Here is a 16,892-nt window from a genome sequence, read left to right as displayed (position 1 = left end):
ATAAGGAACATAAACCTTATTAATCTCTATTTAGATAAAGTCTGCAGAAGCCCTGAAGCCATCTCCTTGTTAGAGAAAAGGGAAGAGACCAACAGATCTTAGAAACATGTTAGGACCGTTGAGACTTTCTCCTTGACATATTGAAGGCTTGAAAGCAAATTGGAAAAAGAATAACTTTCTTTTTCAGCGTACCTTAATGCTGTCTCTTTACTACCTCAAATCGGTGTATATCATTACAATCCATTTATTTACCCAGCATTTATCAAGCACCTGAAACGAACCAGGCAGGAGCTAGATGTTTGCAATAATACAACACTGAGACAGACAAGTAGTCTTTGCCCCATAGACTCAGTCGACTTAAGAAACACACACACATGTAATCTGGAAGTGGTCATAATATTACATTGCTTATGAAAATTTGCGATTTAATGCCTCTCGCTTCTCCAACATCCCCTATATGCACGGTGACTGCAGAGCAAACAAACCCACTTGTAAATTACATGAGTGACAGCAAGTCAATTTCAAAATTGCAATGGTCTATAATCTCTTCAAAGTTTTTCACAGGAAAAAGAAAATGTGGGACGTGGGTACATCTTAATAGGTTTGATGTGATGGGACCTGGGGCCCTCCCAAGGTGGTTTGTTTGTTTGTTTGTTTGTTTGTTTGTTTGTTTAGCAGCAGCAGTGGGAGAGTACCTCCGGGTCACACTTTCCCCCGGAGCCTTTGCTTAACCTCTTGCTGCTCCGAACGCAGCTCAGCCTCACGGTCACCGGGAAGCCCGCCTGGACGCCCCAACTGGGCCCACGCCTCTACAGTGAGTCCCCAAAGGCCCGGCGCTTCCCCAGGTAAGCACTTGGACGAGAAGAGCCAGTCTGTCCGTCTGTCTGCCAGACCTGCCTGGGGGCTCCGACAGCACCCGCACCTGGCCCTCTCCTCTGCCTCCCGAGGCATCCAGCTCGGCGCAGCCCGCCAGGACCGCTGGCGACCGACGCTCGGGTTACCCCCTGGGCGAGTCTGCTCCTCCGAGGGCCCCCGCGTCACCCAGCGCTGCACCTGCGAGCTGGCGGAGGGGGAAGAAGCCGCCCCAGGTCCGCGCGCCAGCTCTGGGCGGGGGAGGGGCGGGGTACCACCCCCCCCGCCCGCCCGCCTCCCCCGACCCTGCCGGCAGATCCCGGACCGGCGCCCGCGGGGCGGGGAGGCCGCAAGGGATCTTCCCGGGTCAGCCGCCTCTAAGCCGCACGGGACCCCGCGGGGAGTCGTGGGTCCTAGGACCGCGAGGTCGAGCGGAGTCCAGCGCGCGAGTCTAGAGTCCGCGCCAGGAGGAGGTGGGGAGGGGTGGTGCGACCCTCTGTCCCCGCCCCGGGGGCGGAGCAAGGTCCGAGCCCGTGGAGCCTGACACCCTTGGAAATCTGTCCCGGCCTTCCTCCCTGGCTCCCGCCTCGCCCCCACCCCCGCCCCTTTCAGGGAGACCCGACCCCCCTTCCCCGTCCACCTCCCTGGTCCTCTGGCTCTCGGGTCCCGGCGTAGGTGCAGGTGCAGCACCCCACCGCCCTTTCACCCGGGCGCATCCCGCTGGGCGGCCATGGCGCGAGGAGACGCCCCACAGGACAGGCGAGTTGGGGGGTTGGGACCGAGTGGGGTGCGGACGGGGATCCGGGTGGCGGTGGGCAGCGCAGACCCGCTGCCTTCGGGCGCTCGTAGGCTCAAAGCAGGCTGGATGGAACTACAATTCCCATCAGCCGCCTGCGTCTGCTACCTGAACGGGAGTGACGGGGGTTGTAGTCCGTTCTGCGGAGGGGTGGCCCTGGGAGGCGGGAGGGGGAGGGCGCGGCCGGGGCGTTGCGTCCTCGGGGTGACCTTCTGACTGATCCCCACAGCTACCACCTGGTCGGGATCAGCTTCTTTATCCTGGGCCTGGGCACTCTCCTTCCCTGGAACTTCTTCATTACGGCCATCCCGGTGAGACTCGCGGCTAGAGTGCCAGCCTCATGGCCACAAACACCATTGCCTTGGACCAGAGGAGTCCAGGCGCTTCGCTTCCCCACAATGCCGCCCTTGACTCCTCATTGTGCCAGTTTGTCTGCGCGTTTGTCCACTGAAGCCCTGAGCCTCAGAGAGGGGAAGTGCCCCTCTTGCAGATAGGAAAGGCCAAGCTTTCAGGGATGCCCGGATCCTACAGGGGCAAGGCCACCAGCTCAGGGGCGAGCCTGTGGAACTAGTGAAGAGCTACCCACCCACCGCCCCTGTTTGTCATTATTCCCTGGCTAGTCATTCCTGGCCTAATCCACTCCAAAAGTGGATTATGGTTTGGTTTTCACTGAAATAGCACGAGTTACATTCATTCAACCAACAAACAGTTAATAAGGTGCATCTACTGTGAGCCAGGCCCTGTTCTTGGCACTGGGACTACAGGAGGAAACATAACAGAGGAAGCCTCCATCCTCATGGAGATACTCCCTCAAGGGAAGGCAGAAATATGGGGTTTGTGTTCTCTCTAGGACTGGTTATCCATATATATTCAATGCTACAACTTTCCAGATGCCTCTTTAGTGTCTGGCTCTCTGCTGGACCCTAGAGACCCAAATATGAATCAGACCCTGGTCTTGAGAGGGAGCTGGGTGCCAAAGAGCTATTAATAATTTAAGAAGGAACCTGCCACCCCAGGCTTGGAGCAAAGTCCTCCTAGGTCCCCAGGGGAGGGAGCAGTTCCTTCTGCTTTATAGAAAAGGTGATTTGTAACTTGGGAGAAGGATAGGTAAAGCACTGGTGTTTGGGGGCTAGGGGAGACTGGGAGGAAAGAGGAAAGGCATTCCAGGTAGAGAGGACTGCCGTGCAAAGGCACCAAGGCAGGGGAACACCAGCCTGTTCAGAGACAGGGCCAGAGCCTGGGGTACCTAGAGCTTACCGGGATGGAGCAGGAGATGCAACACAAAAGGGAGGTTCTGAGGGGCCCTCAGTGCTTCCAAAATCTTGGGACTTTGCCCTGCAGGCAACAGGGAACTATGGGCAGGAGGGAGAAGGAAGTTAAGCAGGGGCTTAACGAACATGTGTTCCAGAGAGAATGCAGTTAGTTAGCACCTGGGCCAGGGCCTGGCTTACAGTTAGGGACTCAGTAAATCCTCAGGAATCTGGAAGCTGCTGCAGGAGTAGAGGTAGAGACTGGAACCAGGGCACTGCAGAGGAAGGGTGATCGAAAGATGGAGCAAGGCCCAAGTTGGGGGTTCTTAGGGCTTGGGCTCTGTCCCAGACGTCAGCTGTTCAATTCAGGGAACATTCATTGAGCTCTGACTGTGCCAGGTACTGGGATCAGTACCAGGACGGAGAGACAGTTCCTGCAGACTTTAACTGAGCAATCCCAAGCATGGGAGGAGACAGAGAGGAAAGGCTAGGGGGTTCCTTAGGGTAGGTTGGAGGGTGACCCCATACCCCCTCCCCTGGCATCCTGGCAGTACTTTCAGGGGCGGCTGGCAGGGGCCAATACCACCACCGGGGCCCTGGACACCAACCACACAGGCCTCGCAGACACCTTCAACTTCAACAACTGGGTGACACTACTGTCCCAGCTGCCTCTGCTGCTCTTCACACTCCTCAACTCCTTACTGTACCAGTGGTGAGAGGCCCCGGCCCTCGGGCTCCCCGCAGGCCATCCCTCTGTGGTCCCTTCACCCTCTGGTCCCTCTACCAGCCCTCTGTGGTCCCTCCACCAGCCCTCTGTGGTCCCTCCACCCCCCTTTGCTAAGGAAGCTCCATCTGGGCCCAGGGAAGACCTCCCATCCTTCCTCCAATCCTCCTGCATGTCCCCCCACAACTCCCAGTGTCCAACCCTGGGCTCAATCTCTTGCCTACCTCCCCCTGCCTGGCCGGGGCCCAGCCGATGCCCACTCTGCTCCTACTTGTGAGCAGCATCCCTGAGATGGTGCGGATTCTGGGCAGCCTGCTGGTCATCCTGCTGCTCTTTGCCCTGACGGCGGCGTTGGTCAAGGTGGATATGAGCCCTGGGCCTTTCTTCTCCATCACCATGGCCTCTGTCTGGTTCATCAACTGTGAGCACTGCTGCCCCTCCCCCTCCCCACTCAGTCCACCCAGGGCTTCAGCCCAGTCCCTTCTCTGTAACTGGAAGGGCCCAACATATTCAAGAAGGAAAGACCACAGCAGCAGCAGCACTCCCATCCCTGATGAGAAACTGAGAAGGAGAAAAGTCATTTGTCCCAAACCCATGGTGACCTAAGATCAAGCCTCCTGACCCCTAGTCCCCCAAACCTATGGCTATACCTGAGAAGAAAGAATGGGGTGGGGGTGTTACACTAGGGTGCCCAGAGTCTCATGCCTGCCCAACCTAGTTGAGTTTCCCATGCACCCTGCCAACACCTCCTCAAGGGAGCCTCTAAGGCCTGCCTAGTTGAGCGGCATCCCCCACTCTTCTCCCTCCACAGCCTTCTGTGCAGTTCTGCAGGGCAGTCTCTTCGGGCAGCTGGGCACCATGCCTTCCACCTACAGCACCCTCTTCCTCAGTGGCCAGGGCCTGGCTGGGATCTTCGCTGCTCTTGCCATGCTCATGTCCATGGCCAGTGAGTGGACTTGCATGGCTGGAGGGGTGGAGTGGCCTCTGGGATACTGGGGAGCGGAAAGTGTTCTAGGAGTGAGATGCCTTGGGTTCTGGGTAGAGATGATGGGGAGCTGGGGGTTGGGCTTGGGAGTAAGGAGTGGGGCTCTTGGGTTCTACAGTGAGAGGATGATCAGGTGAGGATTGGATTAACTTGGGCCCAGGGGCAGGATTCCCAAGGCTGACACTGGTATCTGGCAGCAGCCTGGGGTTCAGGAAAGGGGGGGGACTAGTTTAAGATTCAGATAAACTGGGTTAGCATCCTAGTTGTACTGCTTCCCAGCCAGAGGGACTGGACAGGGCACTTCACCTGTGTCAGGTTCCCCACTGAAATGCCTCTTATAGCTCTGTCTTGAGATGTGAGAAGTGCTCAACAAAATGACAAGTAGGGAAGAGTGAGAGAAACAAATGCCTGGGCTAGGGTCCTGCAGAGGTTCCTGAGTTTGTCAAGAGAGCATAGAGGCAGAGGCCAGGAAGTGAAATCTGAGAAGTACATGATGGGAAGTGGGACAAGAGTCATTAGCCCCCCCTCCCCCCCAGGGAGCCAGTAGGACCAGCCCCCCCTCCACTCTGCAGCTAAAGTTTCTGCACAGGTGGCGTGGATGCCCAGACCTCCGCCCTGGGGTACTTCATCACACCCTGCGTGGGCATCTTCGTGTCCATCGTGTGTTACCTGAGCCTGCCCCACCTGGTGAGCTTGGTATTGGGCTCAAGGCCCCACTGCAGAGCATCTCAGATACAGCTCTGAGTCTGAGGCCCTGAGCGAGGCCAGGGGAGGGGGAGGCGACCTGATCCCCAAAGGAGTCAGCTACTGGGGACTCCAGCCTCTGAGACGACAGGGTGGAGAGGGATCCAGACACCTCAGCCAAGCCAGGCAGGGCCAACACTTTCCTTCTGCAGGAGTTTGCCCGCTACTACCTAGCCAAGAAACCATCGCAGGCGCAAGGTCAGGAGCTGGAGACCAAAGCTGAGCTCCTCCAGTCTGGTGAGCTTGGGCCCCTGCTGGGGAGGTGGAAGACCCAGGGGAGGCTAAAGCTACCTCTACAGGAAAGCATTTTCCCTCTGTGGTACCTCCCCGTCTAGAGTCCTCACCCCTAGTAGCCTTGTGTGAGCAGACACAGAGGTCAGGAAGGGAATTCAGTGGAAGTAAAGTTACTCTTGCTGGCCTAGGGCTTCAGTTTTCCATTCTATAAAATGGGGAGACAGTAGAGCTCCAATTTGCTAGTTCTCAATCCAAATGCATTTGTTTAAATCCTGGCCTTGCAACATCCAAGCTGGATGACCTTAGGCAAGTCCCTTAACGTCTCTGAGCCTGTTTCTTTATTTGGAAAGCAGTAGCAATGACATAATTCATATAAGGTGCTGGGATGCCTGGGTGTCTCAGCGGTTGAGCGCCTGCCTTTGGCTCAGGGCATGATGCTGGAGGCCCAGGATCAAGCCCTACATTGGGCTTCCTGCATGGAGCCTGCTTCTTCTCCCCCTTCCTATGTCTCTGCCTCTCTCACTGTGTCTCTTGTGAATAAAGATTTTTATTTAAAAAATCCATGTAAGGTGCTTATCTCTGCCTGGCACATGTATGTGCTTCATAAGTAGTAGCTTAGCCTATTTACATGGTTAATTCTCTTTGCCTACGCCCGGGCTGGTGGAAAGTCATTTGTTTTAACTTCTGGGAATCGCCCTCCATGGAGCCTGGCTGTCACAGGCATGACCCTGTCCTCCCCTCTCCACCCCAGATGAGAAGAATGGTATTCCCAACAGCCCCCAGAAGGTAGCCCTGACTCTGGATCTTGATGCTGAGAAGGACCCAGAGCTGGAGCCAGAGGAGCCCCAGAAGCCAGAAAAACCTTCAGTTTTCATTGTCTTCCAAAAGGTTTGACTTGTATATGATCCCCAACCACCACTCCTGGGGAAGAGAGAGCTGCTCTCTCCAGCCCCCTCTAAAGACCCTTAGAATGGAATGGCCTTAGTGCTCACCTGGTCCACTTCAAGGTACCAGGGTCATAGTGGGTTAGGAACACAGCTAGGCCAGGCTCCGGGTGTCCTGCCCACCCCCAGCGAGCACTTGGGGGCTGGGGCTGTGTGTTGGGCCAGCGTCTGCCCCGCCTGCTTACATCCCTGCCTCTGGCTCCCAGATCTGGCTGACGGCGCTGTGCCTCGTGCTGGTCTTCACAGTCACTCTGTCCGTGTTTCCTGCAATCACGGCCATGGTGACCAGCTCCACCAGTCCCGGGAAGTGGAGTGAGTGCTGGGAAGCAGAAGAGGGCAGGGGAGAGGGAGGGAGGAGGGAGGAGGGAAGAAGGAGACGGAAGGAGGGACCCGGATGAGCCCTGTTTCTCTCCCAGGTCGGTTCTTCAACCCCATCTGCTGCTTCCTTCTCTTCAACATCATGGACTGGGTGGGACGGAGCCTGACCTCCTACTTCCTGTGGGTGAGCATACCTCTGGGCTGGGGGTATCTGATGATTTCAGGAAGAAGTTGGGGATCAGAGGATGTGAAAGAGCACAGAAAAGTGATTTCCCAAAAGTCTGACCATTTTAGGTCTGGCAATATAACAGCTGGCCTAGTGATAGTGAGCACCTGGCCCTGGAGGTATACAAGCCAGGGCTTGGACTGTGAGCTCCTTGAAAGCAGAAGTCATGTCCAATTGACCTATGTCCCCAGCTTCCAGCCCAGGACCCGGGCCTCGGTGCTCAGCCTAGACTGTTGCATGGAGATTTCTGTACCATGTGAGAGGTTGGACAAGATTCCTAGTGTTTGATTTTACTCATGGGTGCTGCTTCTTTAAATGAAATCTTCCAAGGAGATATAACAAGTAGATCAAAGAGGAGCTGCTCTGATCCAGGCTGGCATGGGGCCCTGGATCCCCAGCTTCCAACTCCATTCAGCAACACCACCTGCCCCAAAGGGGTCTGTGGAACCCCCAGGGGTACTTGGAGGAACCCTGCTTGAAAACCAGAGATGCTGTCTAAGGTCTCTTCCAGTTCTGCCATGGAGAGAGCCTAAGCTGGAGATGAGAAGGGGCAGAGGCTAGCCCCAGGCCAGTCCTTGATTGCTGGAGGGACTTCCCAGCCCCTCACTGGAGGCCTAAGCAAGCCCTGGGCCCTCACTGGCTCATGTAGAGTAGGAGGTCAGGGGAAGTGACAGAGTCTATCTGGGGTGGGCTCCCAGGGACTGCCCTCACCCGGGTGTCTGCCACAGCCAGATGAGGACAGCCGGCTACTGCCGCTGCTTGTCTGCCTGCGTGTCCTGTTCGTGCCGCTCTTCATGCTGTGCCACGTGCCCGAGAGGTCCCGGCTGCCCATCCTCTTCCCACAGGATGCCTACTTCATCACTTTCATGCTGCTTTTTGCTGTTTCCAACGGCTACCTGATGTCCCTTACCATGTGCCTGGCGCCCAGGTCTGGGGGTCAAGAGGGAGGGCCTGGGAGTGGGGAGGTGGGCTTGCTCTTTGAGGTGGACAGCCTATAAGAGGGGGTCCCTTCTGCTTCTGGCCAGCCCAGCACTAGCTGTCTCTAGGCGTCGCTGTCAGATCAGGCTTTAACCCGAGCTGGCCCCAGGGCAGGAGCTGGGGGAGTTCCTGCCAACGAAGTAGTCCAGGCACTGCTTCTAGGGCCTCCTCTCTGGGTGTGTTTCCCCAGCTGTGAAATCAACGGGTTGAGCTATCATTCCTTAGGGCCCAGCTACACCCAGAATCCTCAGTTGAAGGGTAGCTAAGGTTTGTTGTTGTTGTTTTGGGGGGTAGCTAAGGTCTTGATCGAAAGTGGGGGTTCATGGGCTATTTACTCCAGGGACAATGGAATTGAGAATCCAGAGACAGAAGAGGTGACAGGGAGGACCAGGCTGGGGACATTTTGTTGCGGGGGAAGGCAGTGGAGTCTAGAATCCCATTCTACTGGGCCTGTGAGGCCTGAGAGGTGTCCTTGGCGATAGCCTTATTTTATAGATCAGGAAAATGAAATTGGGAGAGGGCCGACTTATGGTAACTCAGAGGTTGGGGCAGCCCAGACTAGGATTCAGGCGTCCTGTTACAAGAGGGGCAGAGGGCACTGGGGTGGGGTCCAGGTGTGGCCTGGTCTTTCCTAAGAGCTCCTACTCCTGTGTGTTCTAGGCAAGTGCTGCCACATGAGAGGGAGGTGGCTGGCACCCTCATGACCTTCTTCTTGGCCCTGGGACTCTCCTGTGGAGCTGCTTTCTCCTTCCTCTTCAAGGCGCTGCTCTGAAGTGCTCTGTCCAGGGCTCACCCACAGCTCTCTTCTCGCTGCCCCTTTGAACCTGAGACCCACCACAGGGGGAATGGCGAGCCAGGCTTAAGCCTCTGCTGGGCTGAGGCCCCATGGTCTGGGGGTGCCAGGAGGAAGTGGGTGCCACTCTCCTTCCTGGACTGGTATCCATCTGGGGGCTACGAGGAAGATTCACCAGCATCATTCTAACCCTCACCCAGGAATGGAGCTGACACAGACAGACTACCTAGAGGCACACAAGACCTCATCCCAAGGGCGCTGATCAGGGAAGAGAGGGCCAAGGGCCATGACCCTTCCTCACCTCAAGAGTACATTCGTCAATCTCAAGAAATGCACTTGCTCGTCTGTGGGGATCGGAGGCCACCAGTGGGGTCTTGCCAAGGGTGTGGCTGGTGTGGCTCCTCTTCTCCCCCGGCCTCCATAACCCCACAATCCACTTTCTCAGACCCCAGGGCAGAGGATGCCGGGGAAACTGAGGGGAGCAAGGAGAAGGAACAGGCATTAGGGATCTGAGGGTACTCACAGGACCCTGTGGGCCTCAAACAGTGTTTCATTGCCAACGCTTACTTGTCCACTCCCCAGAGCCCGGCTGGGCCTAGGTCTCGGAGCTGCAGTTAGCCTACATGCGTGTTTTGCACTTTACAGTTTGCAAAGCTCTTCCGTCCCCACTCTTTCACTAAAGTTGCATTGAGACCCTTGGGGGGAGCCAGGCAGGGATTGTGCTCTCCCTTTATACAGGTGAGGAAACTGAGTCTCAGGAGGAAGTAACTGGTCTGTGGCAGAGCCAGGACCCAGCTCCCACCTCCCTCCTCCCTGTAGGTGCTGTTCTTCCTGCCCACTACCTGCTTCTCTTTTCCTCAAGAGGCTCAAGGCAGGAATCCTAAGCACTTATTCCACATTTTGGATGTTTTTCCTTCCAACACTGCTCCTGGGTCTAATAATAACCTTCTTCATTTGTATAATCGATTCACTGAGTCTTTATTTCCAAAGTGCTGTCAGCTCCAATGGCTTTGATGACCTGGGTGGGGTAAGGATGACTGTACCCATTTGACAGATGAGACAACTGAGGTTCTGAGAAGGGCAGAGATTCGTGGGCATCACTATGCTGGGCCCTCTTGACCACAGGGTGACCTGTGCTCCTGGACAGAGCACCTGGCTGCATGAACAACTATTGCTCTTCCCCTTCACTGGTATCCTCTGCCTCCCCAGGCCCCCTCCTCCGCCTTCTCAAAAATGGAGCCTCAGGGAGACAGCAAATTTTCTGGAGAGATGGAGAAAAAGTCCTGCTTCACCACACACCCTGTGCAGCCCAGAGAAAAGCAAAGGGTTGTTTTGTTGTTGTTGTTTTGTTTTTTGCATTAGAAGCACATGGCCTTTCTGCCCACATGCCCTCCTGCCTTCCATGAACATTCACCGAGCAGCTATTACATACCAGGCACCAAGTCAGCATAGGGTCCTGGCTCGGAGGTAAGGTACAACCTTGGTAGCTGAAATAAAGCCACAGGGCAGACCCCAAGTGAGGACTCATTCCTTTCACCGTTATTCACTGTACCAGGCAATGGCTGGTCTGATGAGCCTGAAACAAAGGAGACAGGTCCCTGCCCCCAAGGCCATGGGAAGTAGAAAGTAACATGGGATGGGGTTTGTGAGGGCCCTGCAGAAGTATGGAATGTAAGATTCCAAAAAAGGATGTCGCAGATCCCTCTGGGAAGTTGGGGTAGCAGATCAGGGGAGGTTTCCCCCCAGCTGGGCCTCAAGGGAACAAAAACTAGTTCCCTGGGCTGGGTGGGGGAGGGGTGTCCCAGGCAGAGACAGCAGGGAAGGTGGAAGGCTTGGACACGGAATATTCAGGAAACAGAGGGGACTTCTGTGGGGGGCAGTTTTGTGGAGCCCCTAGGATGTGAGAGAGGGAGTGGTGAGAGGATGAGGCTGGAGCAGTGGGTTGGGGACAAGTGATGAAGGCTTTAGTGATGAAGAGTAGATAGCAGGTTAGACAGAGGAGGAGAGATTCAGGAGAGAAGAGGTCGGTGACCTCTTCAAAGGCCATTTAACTAGTGGTTAAGTGCATGTGAGCTGGTCCAGCATTATGGGTTCAAAGCTAGGCCCATTCATTTACGAGCACTGGAGATTGAGACTTGCCCATGTGTGGAGTCCTAGGGAGAGGTCGGGGCTGGAGTACAGACTGGCATCTACTAAACCGTGATTGTAGTCCTAGAGGTACCTTGTGTAGACCATGAGGCCTGGCCATTCCCTTTGACCAGGAATGGTGAGGACAGGACCCCATGCTTCCTGGGTCCCTTCTCCTTCCCCACCTTCACAGATTGTTTGTTGAACCCAAAGCTCCTTAGACCTGCCAGACCCATCCTACTGGCCAGGCAACAGTGCCAGGGAACCCACGGGGGCTGGTCCACAGTCATCTGGAGCAAGCCCACGTTGGGCTGAGCAATGGAGGACGGGCCCCAAAAGAGGACACTTACCCCTCAGACATCCTTATGATATCACAACCTGGAATTCCATCTTCCCAACCTCCTTCCCAGTAGACCCAGCCCCCTGCCTCACCCATTAAATCAGTATATAGTCAGCTTTCGATGACAGAAACAAATAGTGGGGCAGAAGGATGCACCTGCTCACTCCTCTCCTGATACCCAGTCCCCTGGCCACTGCCTCCTCCCCAGCCTGATGCAGCTCTGCCAGTGGGCCCCAGTTCCCTCGGAAGTTCCCAGGGGCCATCAGCAAACACCTGTAGAGGGCTCTATGTGGCAAGAACTGAGATAGGCCTGGTGGAGAGACACAAATATTTGAAGGCCAATGTTTGGCCTTGAGTTTCTCACCCTCCCATGAAGAGGAGGCCTCCTGGTTGTGGATTGATTCAACTTTCCAATTAAAAGGCAGAGGTTCGGCAGCCCCCTGGATGGCTCAGTAATTTAGCGCCGCCTTCAGCCCAGGGCCTGGTCCTGGAGACTGGGATCCTGGACACCTTGTCAGGCTCCCTGTATGGAGCCTGCCTCTCCCTCTGCCTGTGTGTCTGCCTCTCTCTCTCTCTCTCTCTCTCTCTCTCATATGAATAAATAAATAAAATCTTTAAAAAAATAAAATAAAAGGCAAAGGTGGTCAGATGGATTAAAAATGATGCAACTGTATGCTATCTACCAGAAACTCCCTTTGGAGCAAAAAACACAAATAGGTTGAAAATGAAAGAATGGGTGGATCCTTGGGTGGCTCAGCAGTTTGGCGCCTGCCTTCGGCCCAGGGCATTATCCTGGAGTCCTGGGATCGAGTCCCACGTCGGGTTCCTTGCATGGAGCCTGCTTCTCCTGGCTGTGTCCCTGCCTCTCTCTCTCAATCTCTCCCTCTCTCTCATGAATTAATGAAATAAAATGAGGGCAGCCCAGGTGGCTCAGCAGTTTAGTGCCGCCTTTGGTCCCAGGGCCTGATCCTGGAGACCTGAGATCGAGTCCCATGTTGGGCTCCCTGCATGGAGCCTGTTTTTCCCTCTGCCTGTGTGTCTGCCTCTCTCTCTCTCTCTCTGTGTGTGTGTGTGTGTGTGTCTCTCATGAATAAATAAACAAAATCTTTTTAAAAAATAAAAAATAAAAATAAAATGAAAGAATGGGCAAGAATGAGCATGGTATTCCATGCCAATAGTAAACAAAAGACAGTTGGGGTGAATATACTAATATCAGACCAAATAGACTTCAAGTCAAGAATTATTTAAGAGATGAAGGAGGCTGTTATATATCCATAAAAGGGTGTAATAATTATAAACATGCACACCTAACAACAAAATCCTAAAAAAAAGATATGAAGCAAAAATGGACAAATTTGAAGGAGGAATTACACATTTCTACAAGAATGGTTGGACACGTCAATACCCTACTTTCAATGAAGGACAGAACAACCAGACAGAAGATTGACAAGGACATAGAGGAGCTGGTGCATCATACACCAGTTGGACCAAGCAGACACACACGCTCACCTACAAACAGCAGAATGTACCTCTTTCTCTACTGCACAAGGAACACCTCCTAGGAGAGATCAGAAATTAGGCCACCAAACAAAACTACAATACATTTTAAAAGACTGAAATCCTGCAAAGTTTCTTTTCCAATCACTATGGAATGAAAGTAAAAATATGTAACAAAAAGTAGACACTTCACAAATAAGTACCACTTAAACAATGCATTCTGAATTAATGGGTTAAAAAAGAGTCCAAAGATATGGAAGCAGCCCAAGTATCCATTGATGGATGAATGGATAAAAAAAGATGTGGGGCACCTGGGTGGCTCAGTTGGTTAAGTGTCTGTCTTAGACACAGGTCATGATCCCAGGGCGAGCCCCTTGTCGAGCGCCTTGTCGAGCTCTCTCCTCAGGGCAGGGGGCCTGCTTCTCCCTCTCCTCCCCGCTCGTGCTCTCTCTCACCATCTCTGTCTCTTTCAGATAAATAAAATCTTAAAAAAAAAAAAAAGATGCATATGCACACATATACACATGCTGGAATATTACTCAGCCATAAAAAAGAATGAGATTTTACCATTTGCAACAACACAGAAAAAACTTAGAGCGTATTATGCTAAGTGAAATAAATCAGAGAAAGACAAAGATCATATGATTTCACTCCTATGTGGAATCTGAACAATAAAACAAGCAAAAAGCAAAAACAGACCCATAAATATAGAGAACAAACTGGTGGATGCAAGAGGAGAAGGAAATGGGGAGTGCCTGGGTGGCTTAGTTGGTTAAGCATCTGCCTTTGCCTTAGGTTATGATCCTGGGGTCTTGGGATCGAGCCCTGCATTGGGCTCCCTGCTCAGTGAGGAGTCTGCCCTCCCCCAACTTCTTCTCTCTCTCATGCACTTTCTCTCTCAAATAAGTAAATAAAATCTTAAAAGAAAGAAAATAAATAGGCAAAGAAGATGAAGAGGTACAAACTTCCAATTATAAAAGAAATCAGTCAAGGCTCTTGGGTGGCTCAGTGGTTGAATGACTGCCTTTGGATCATGTTGTGATCCCAGGGTCCTGGGATTGAGTCCCACATCAGGCTCCCTGTGGGGAGCTTACTTCTTCTGCCTCTGTGTCTCTCATGAATAAATAAATAAAATCTTTTTAATAAATAAAACAAGTCATGGAGATGAAAAGTACAGCGTAAGGAATATAGTGAATAATATTGTTATAACATTGTGTGGTGACAGGTGACTGGAATTACTGTGGAATCAGGATGTTGTCCACCTAAAACTAGTATAACATTGTATGTCAACAATACCTCAACACTATTTTTTTTACCTCAACACTTAAAAAGAATCTATACAATGTATACTAAGTTCTATGAGTAATTTGCAATGACTGCTATAAAAATAAATAAAGGAACTACCTTTAAAATCCTCCCTCAAAAAAAAAAGAAAAGAAATTGAAAGAGAAATTGGAAAATGCTTTGAGATAAAAGAAAATGAAAACACAACACACTGAAATTTATGGGATGCAGCCAGAGCAGTGCTGAGAGGAAATCTATAGGTGTAAATGCCTACATTAAGAGGAAGAAGGGGGGGATCCTGGCTGGCTCAGTCGGTGGAGCCTGTGGCTCTTGATCTCAAGGTCCTGAGTTTGAGCCCCACTGGGTAGAGATTACTTTAAAAGGGGGGGGGACAAGAAGGACCTCAAATCACTAACGTAACTTTACACCTTTAATAATTAGGAAAAAGAAGAGCAAATTAAGCCCATAGTTAGCAGAAGGAAGTTAATGATAAATATTAAGGTGGAGTGAAACACAGTGGAGGATGGAAAACAACAGAAAATCAGTGAAACTAAAAGTTGGTTATTTGAAACAATCAACAAAACTGACAAATTTCTGACTAGACTGACTAAGAAAAAGAGAGAGAGGACCTTAAAATTATTAAGGTTAGAAATGAAGGTGAAGCCATTATTACTGATTATACAGAAATAGAGTATTATAAGAGAATACTATGAACAGTTGTACACCAACAAATGAGAAACCTAGATGAAATTAACAAATCCTAGAAACACAAACTACCAAAGCTGATTCAAGAAGAAATAGGAGGACTGAATATACTTGTAACAAATAACAAGATTGAATCAATAATCAGAAACGTCCCAACAAGGAAAATCCCAGGATTGGGTAATTTCACAGGCTAGTTTTACCAATCATTTAAAGAATGAGCACCAATCCTCTCAAACTCTTCCAAAAAAATACAAGAGCAGGGAACACTTCCTAATTCATTCTGTGAGGAGATCAACCTGAGGCCAAAGCCAGATAAAGACATCACAAGAAAATGTAATAAGCAATATTTCTTATGAATATAGATGTAAAAATTTCAACAAAATGGAACCAAGCAGCTCATTAAAGGGATTGTATACCATGACCAAACAGGATCTACTACAGAATACAAGGTAGTTTAACATACAAAAAACAATTAATGTAATATGCCACATGAATAGAATGAAGGGGTAAGGGATCCCTGGGTGGCTCAGCGGTTTCGCGCCTGCCTTTGGCCCAGGGCGTGATCCCGGAGTCCCCGGATCGAGTCCCGCGTCGGGCTCCTTACATGGAGCCTGCTTCTCCCTCTGCCTGTGTCTCTGCCTCTCTCTCTATGTCTATCATAAATAAACAAAAATAAATCGTTAAAAAATTAAAAAAAAAAAAAGAATGAAGGGGTAAAACCACATGGTCATCTCTTTCTCCACATGATGTGGAAAAAACGTCTGACAAAACCCAACACCATTTCAAGATAAAAACACTCAACAAACAAGGAATATATGGGAACTTCCTCAAGCTGATGATGCACATTTATGAAAAATCCACAACTAATGTCATATTCGATGATAAAAGACTGAAAGCCTCTCCCTAAGATCAGGAAAGGGCCCACTTTTACCATTTCATCTGCTCAACTTTGTACTGGAAGTCCTAACTACAGCACTTTGGCAAGAAAGAAAAATAAAAGGTATCCAAATTGGAAAGAAAGAAGTAAAACCATCCATATTCACAGATGATATCATACATACATTCACAGAAAAAAAAGAACACACACACACATGCTTAGAGATAATAAGCAGGGATCCCTGGGTGGCGCAGCGGTTTGGCGCCTGCCTTTGGCCCAGGGCGTGATCCTGGAGACCCGGGATCGAATCCCACGTCGGGCTCCCAGCATGGAGCCTGCTTCTCCCTCTGCCTGTGTCTCTGCCTCTCTCTCTCTCTCTGTGTGACTATCATAAATAAATAAAAATTTAAAAAAAAAAAAAAAAAAAAAAAAAGAGATAATAAGCAAATTCAGCAAAATTGGAGGATTCAAGATCAACACACAAAATTCAGTTGTATTTCCTTTTTTTAAATATTTTATTTATTTATTCATGAATGACACAGAGAGAGGCAGAGACACAGGTGGAGGGAGAAGCAGGCTCCTTACAGGGAGCCCAATGCAGACCTCAATTCCAGAACCCCGGGATCACACCCTGAGCCAAAGACAGACGCTCAACCACTGAGACACCCAGGCATCCCTAGTTGTATTTCTATACACACAATTCTGACACCAATTCTGACATGTGGGTTTCCTCACACACACCAAGCGACTCTCTGACATCGCCTGAGTGTCCTCCAATACAATTCAATTCTGACACCATCTACCTGAAGACAGCATCAGATCTCACAGCTCGGTCCCACAAGACCAGCCCCACTTCAGATGCCCAGAACAAGACCCAGTGGTTACCTGTGCTTCTGACTGGCTCTAAGTCAGAGGTTCCAGCAGTACACACACACACGTACACACACACACACCCCAGACTCAATTAATTCGACAGCATATCACAGCACTCAGAGAACTGTTTTACTCGCTGGATTACAGGTTTCATATAAAAGGATGTACATCAGGAATGGCCAGATGAAAGAGATGCAGAATGTAAGGTATGTGGAAAGCAGATCCCTTATTAATGGTTTTCAACTCTGGTCTTTTTTTTTTTATATTTTATTTATTTATTCATGAGAGACACACAGAGAGGCAGAGACATACGCAGGGGAGAAGCAGGCCCCATGCAGGAAGCCC

At 51.2% G+C, this 16,892-nt stretch overlaps 1 protein-coding gene across 9 annotated transcripts; it reads left to right on the top strand.

Moving 5' to 3' along the window:
• Nucleotides 1-733: 733 nt before the first annotated feature.
• SLC29A2 (solute carrier family 29 member 2) lies at nt 734-9,806 on the top strand. 9 transcript variants are annotated; one of them, XM_072789996.1, is made up of 13 exons: nt 734-845; nt 1,528-1,611; nt 1,878-1,959; nt 3,450-3,610; nt 3,904-4,043; nt 4,434-4,568; nt 5,197-5,294; nt 5,504-5,588; nt 6,337-6,473; nt 6,736-6,841; nt 6,946-7,031; nt 7,772-8,001; nt 8,712-9,806. In XM_072789996.1, the coding sequence occupies exons 2-13, from the start codon at nt 1,583-1,585 to the stop codon at nt 8,821-8,823; spliced, it is 1,401 nt and encodes a 466-aa protein (XP_072646097.1). In that variant the 5' UTR covers nt 734-845; nt 1,528-1,582; the 3' UTR covers nt 8,824-9,806. The 9 variants fall into 9 exon arrangements, with proteins under 9 accessions (XP_072646097.1, XP_072646105.1, XP_072646100.1 ...); XM_072790004.1 differs by having other exon boundaries at nt 739-845; nt 1,465-1,611; XM_072789999.1 differs by lacking the exon at nt 734-845 and having other exon boundaries at nt 1,362-1,611; nt 3,459-3,610; nt 7,802-8,001.
• The last annotated feature ends 7,086 nt before the right edge of the window (nt 9,807-16,892 follow it).

The sequence above is a fragment of the Canis lupus genome, chromosome 21 (assembly GCF_048164855.1).
Source record: "Canis lupus baileyi chromosome 21, mCanLup2.hap1, whole genome shotgun sequence".
NCBI lineage: Eukaryota > Metazoa > Chordata > Mammalia > Carnivora > Canidae > Canis > Canis lupus.
This window is presented reverse-complemented; position numbering and strand designations above follow the sequence as displayed.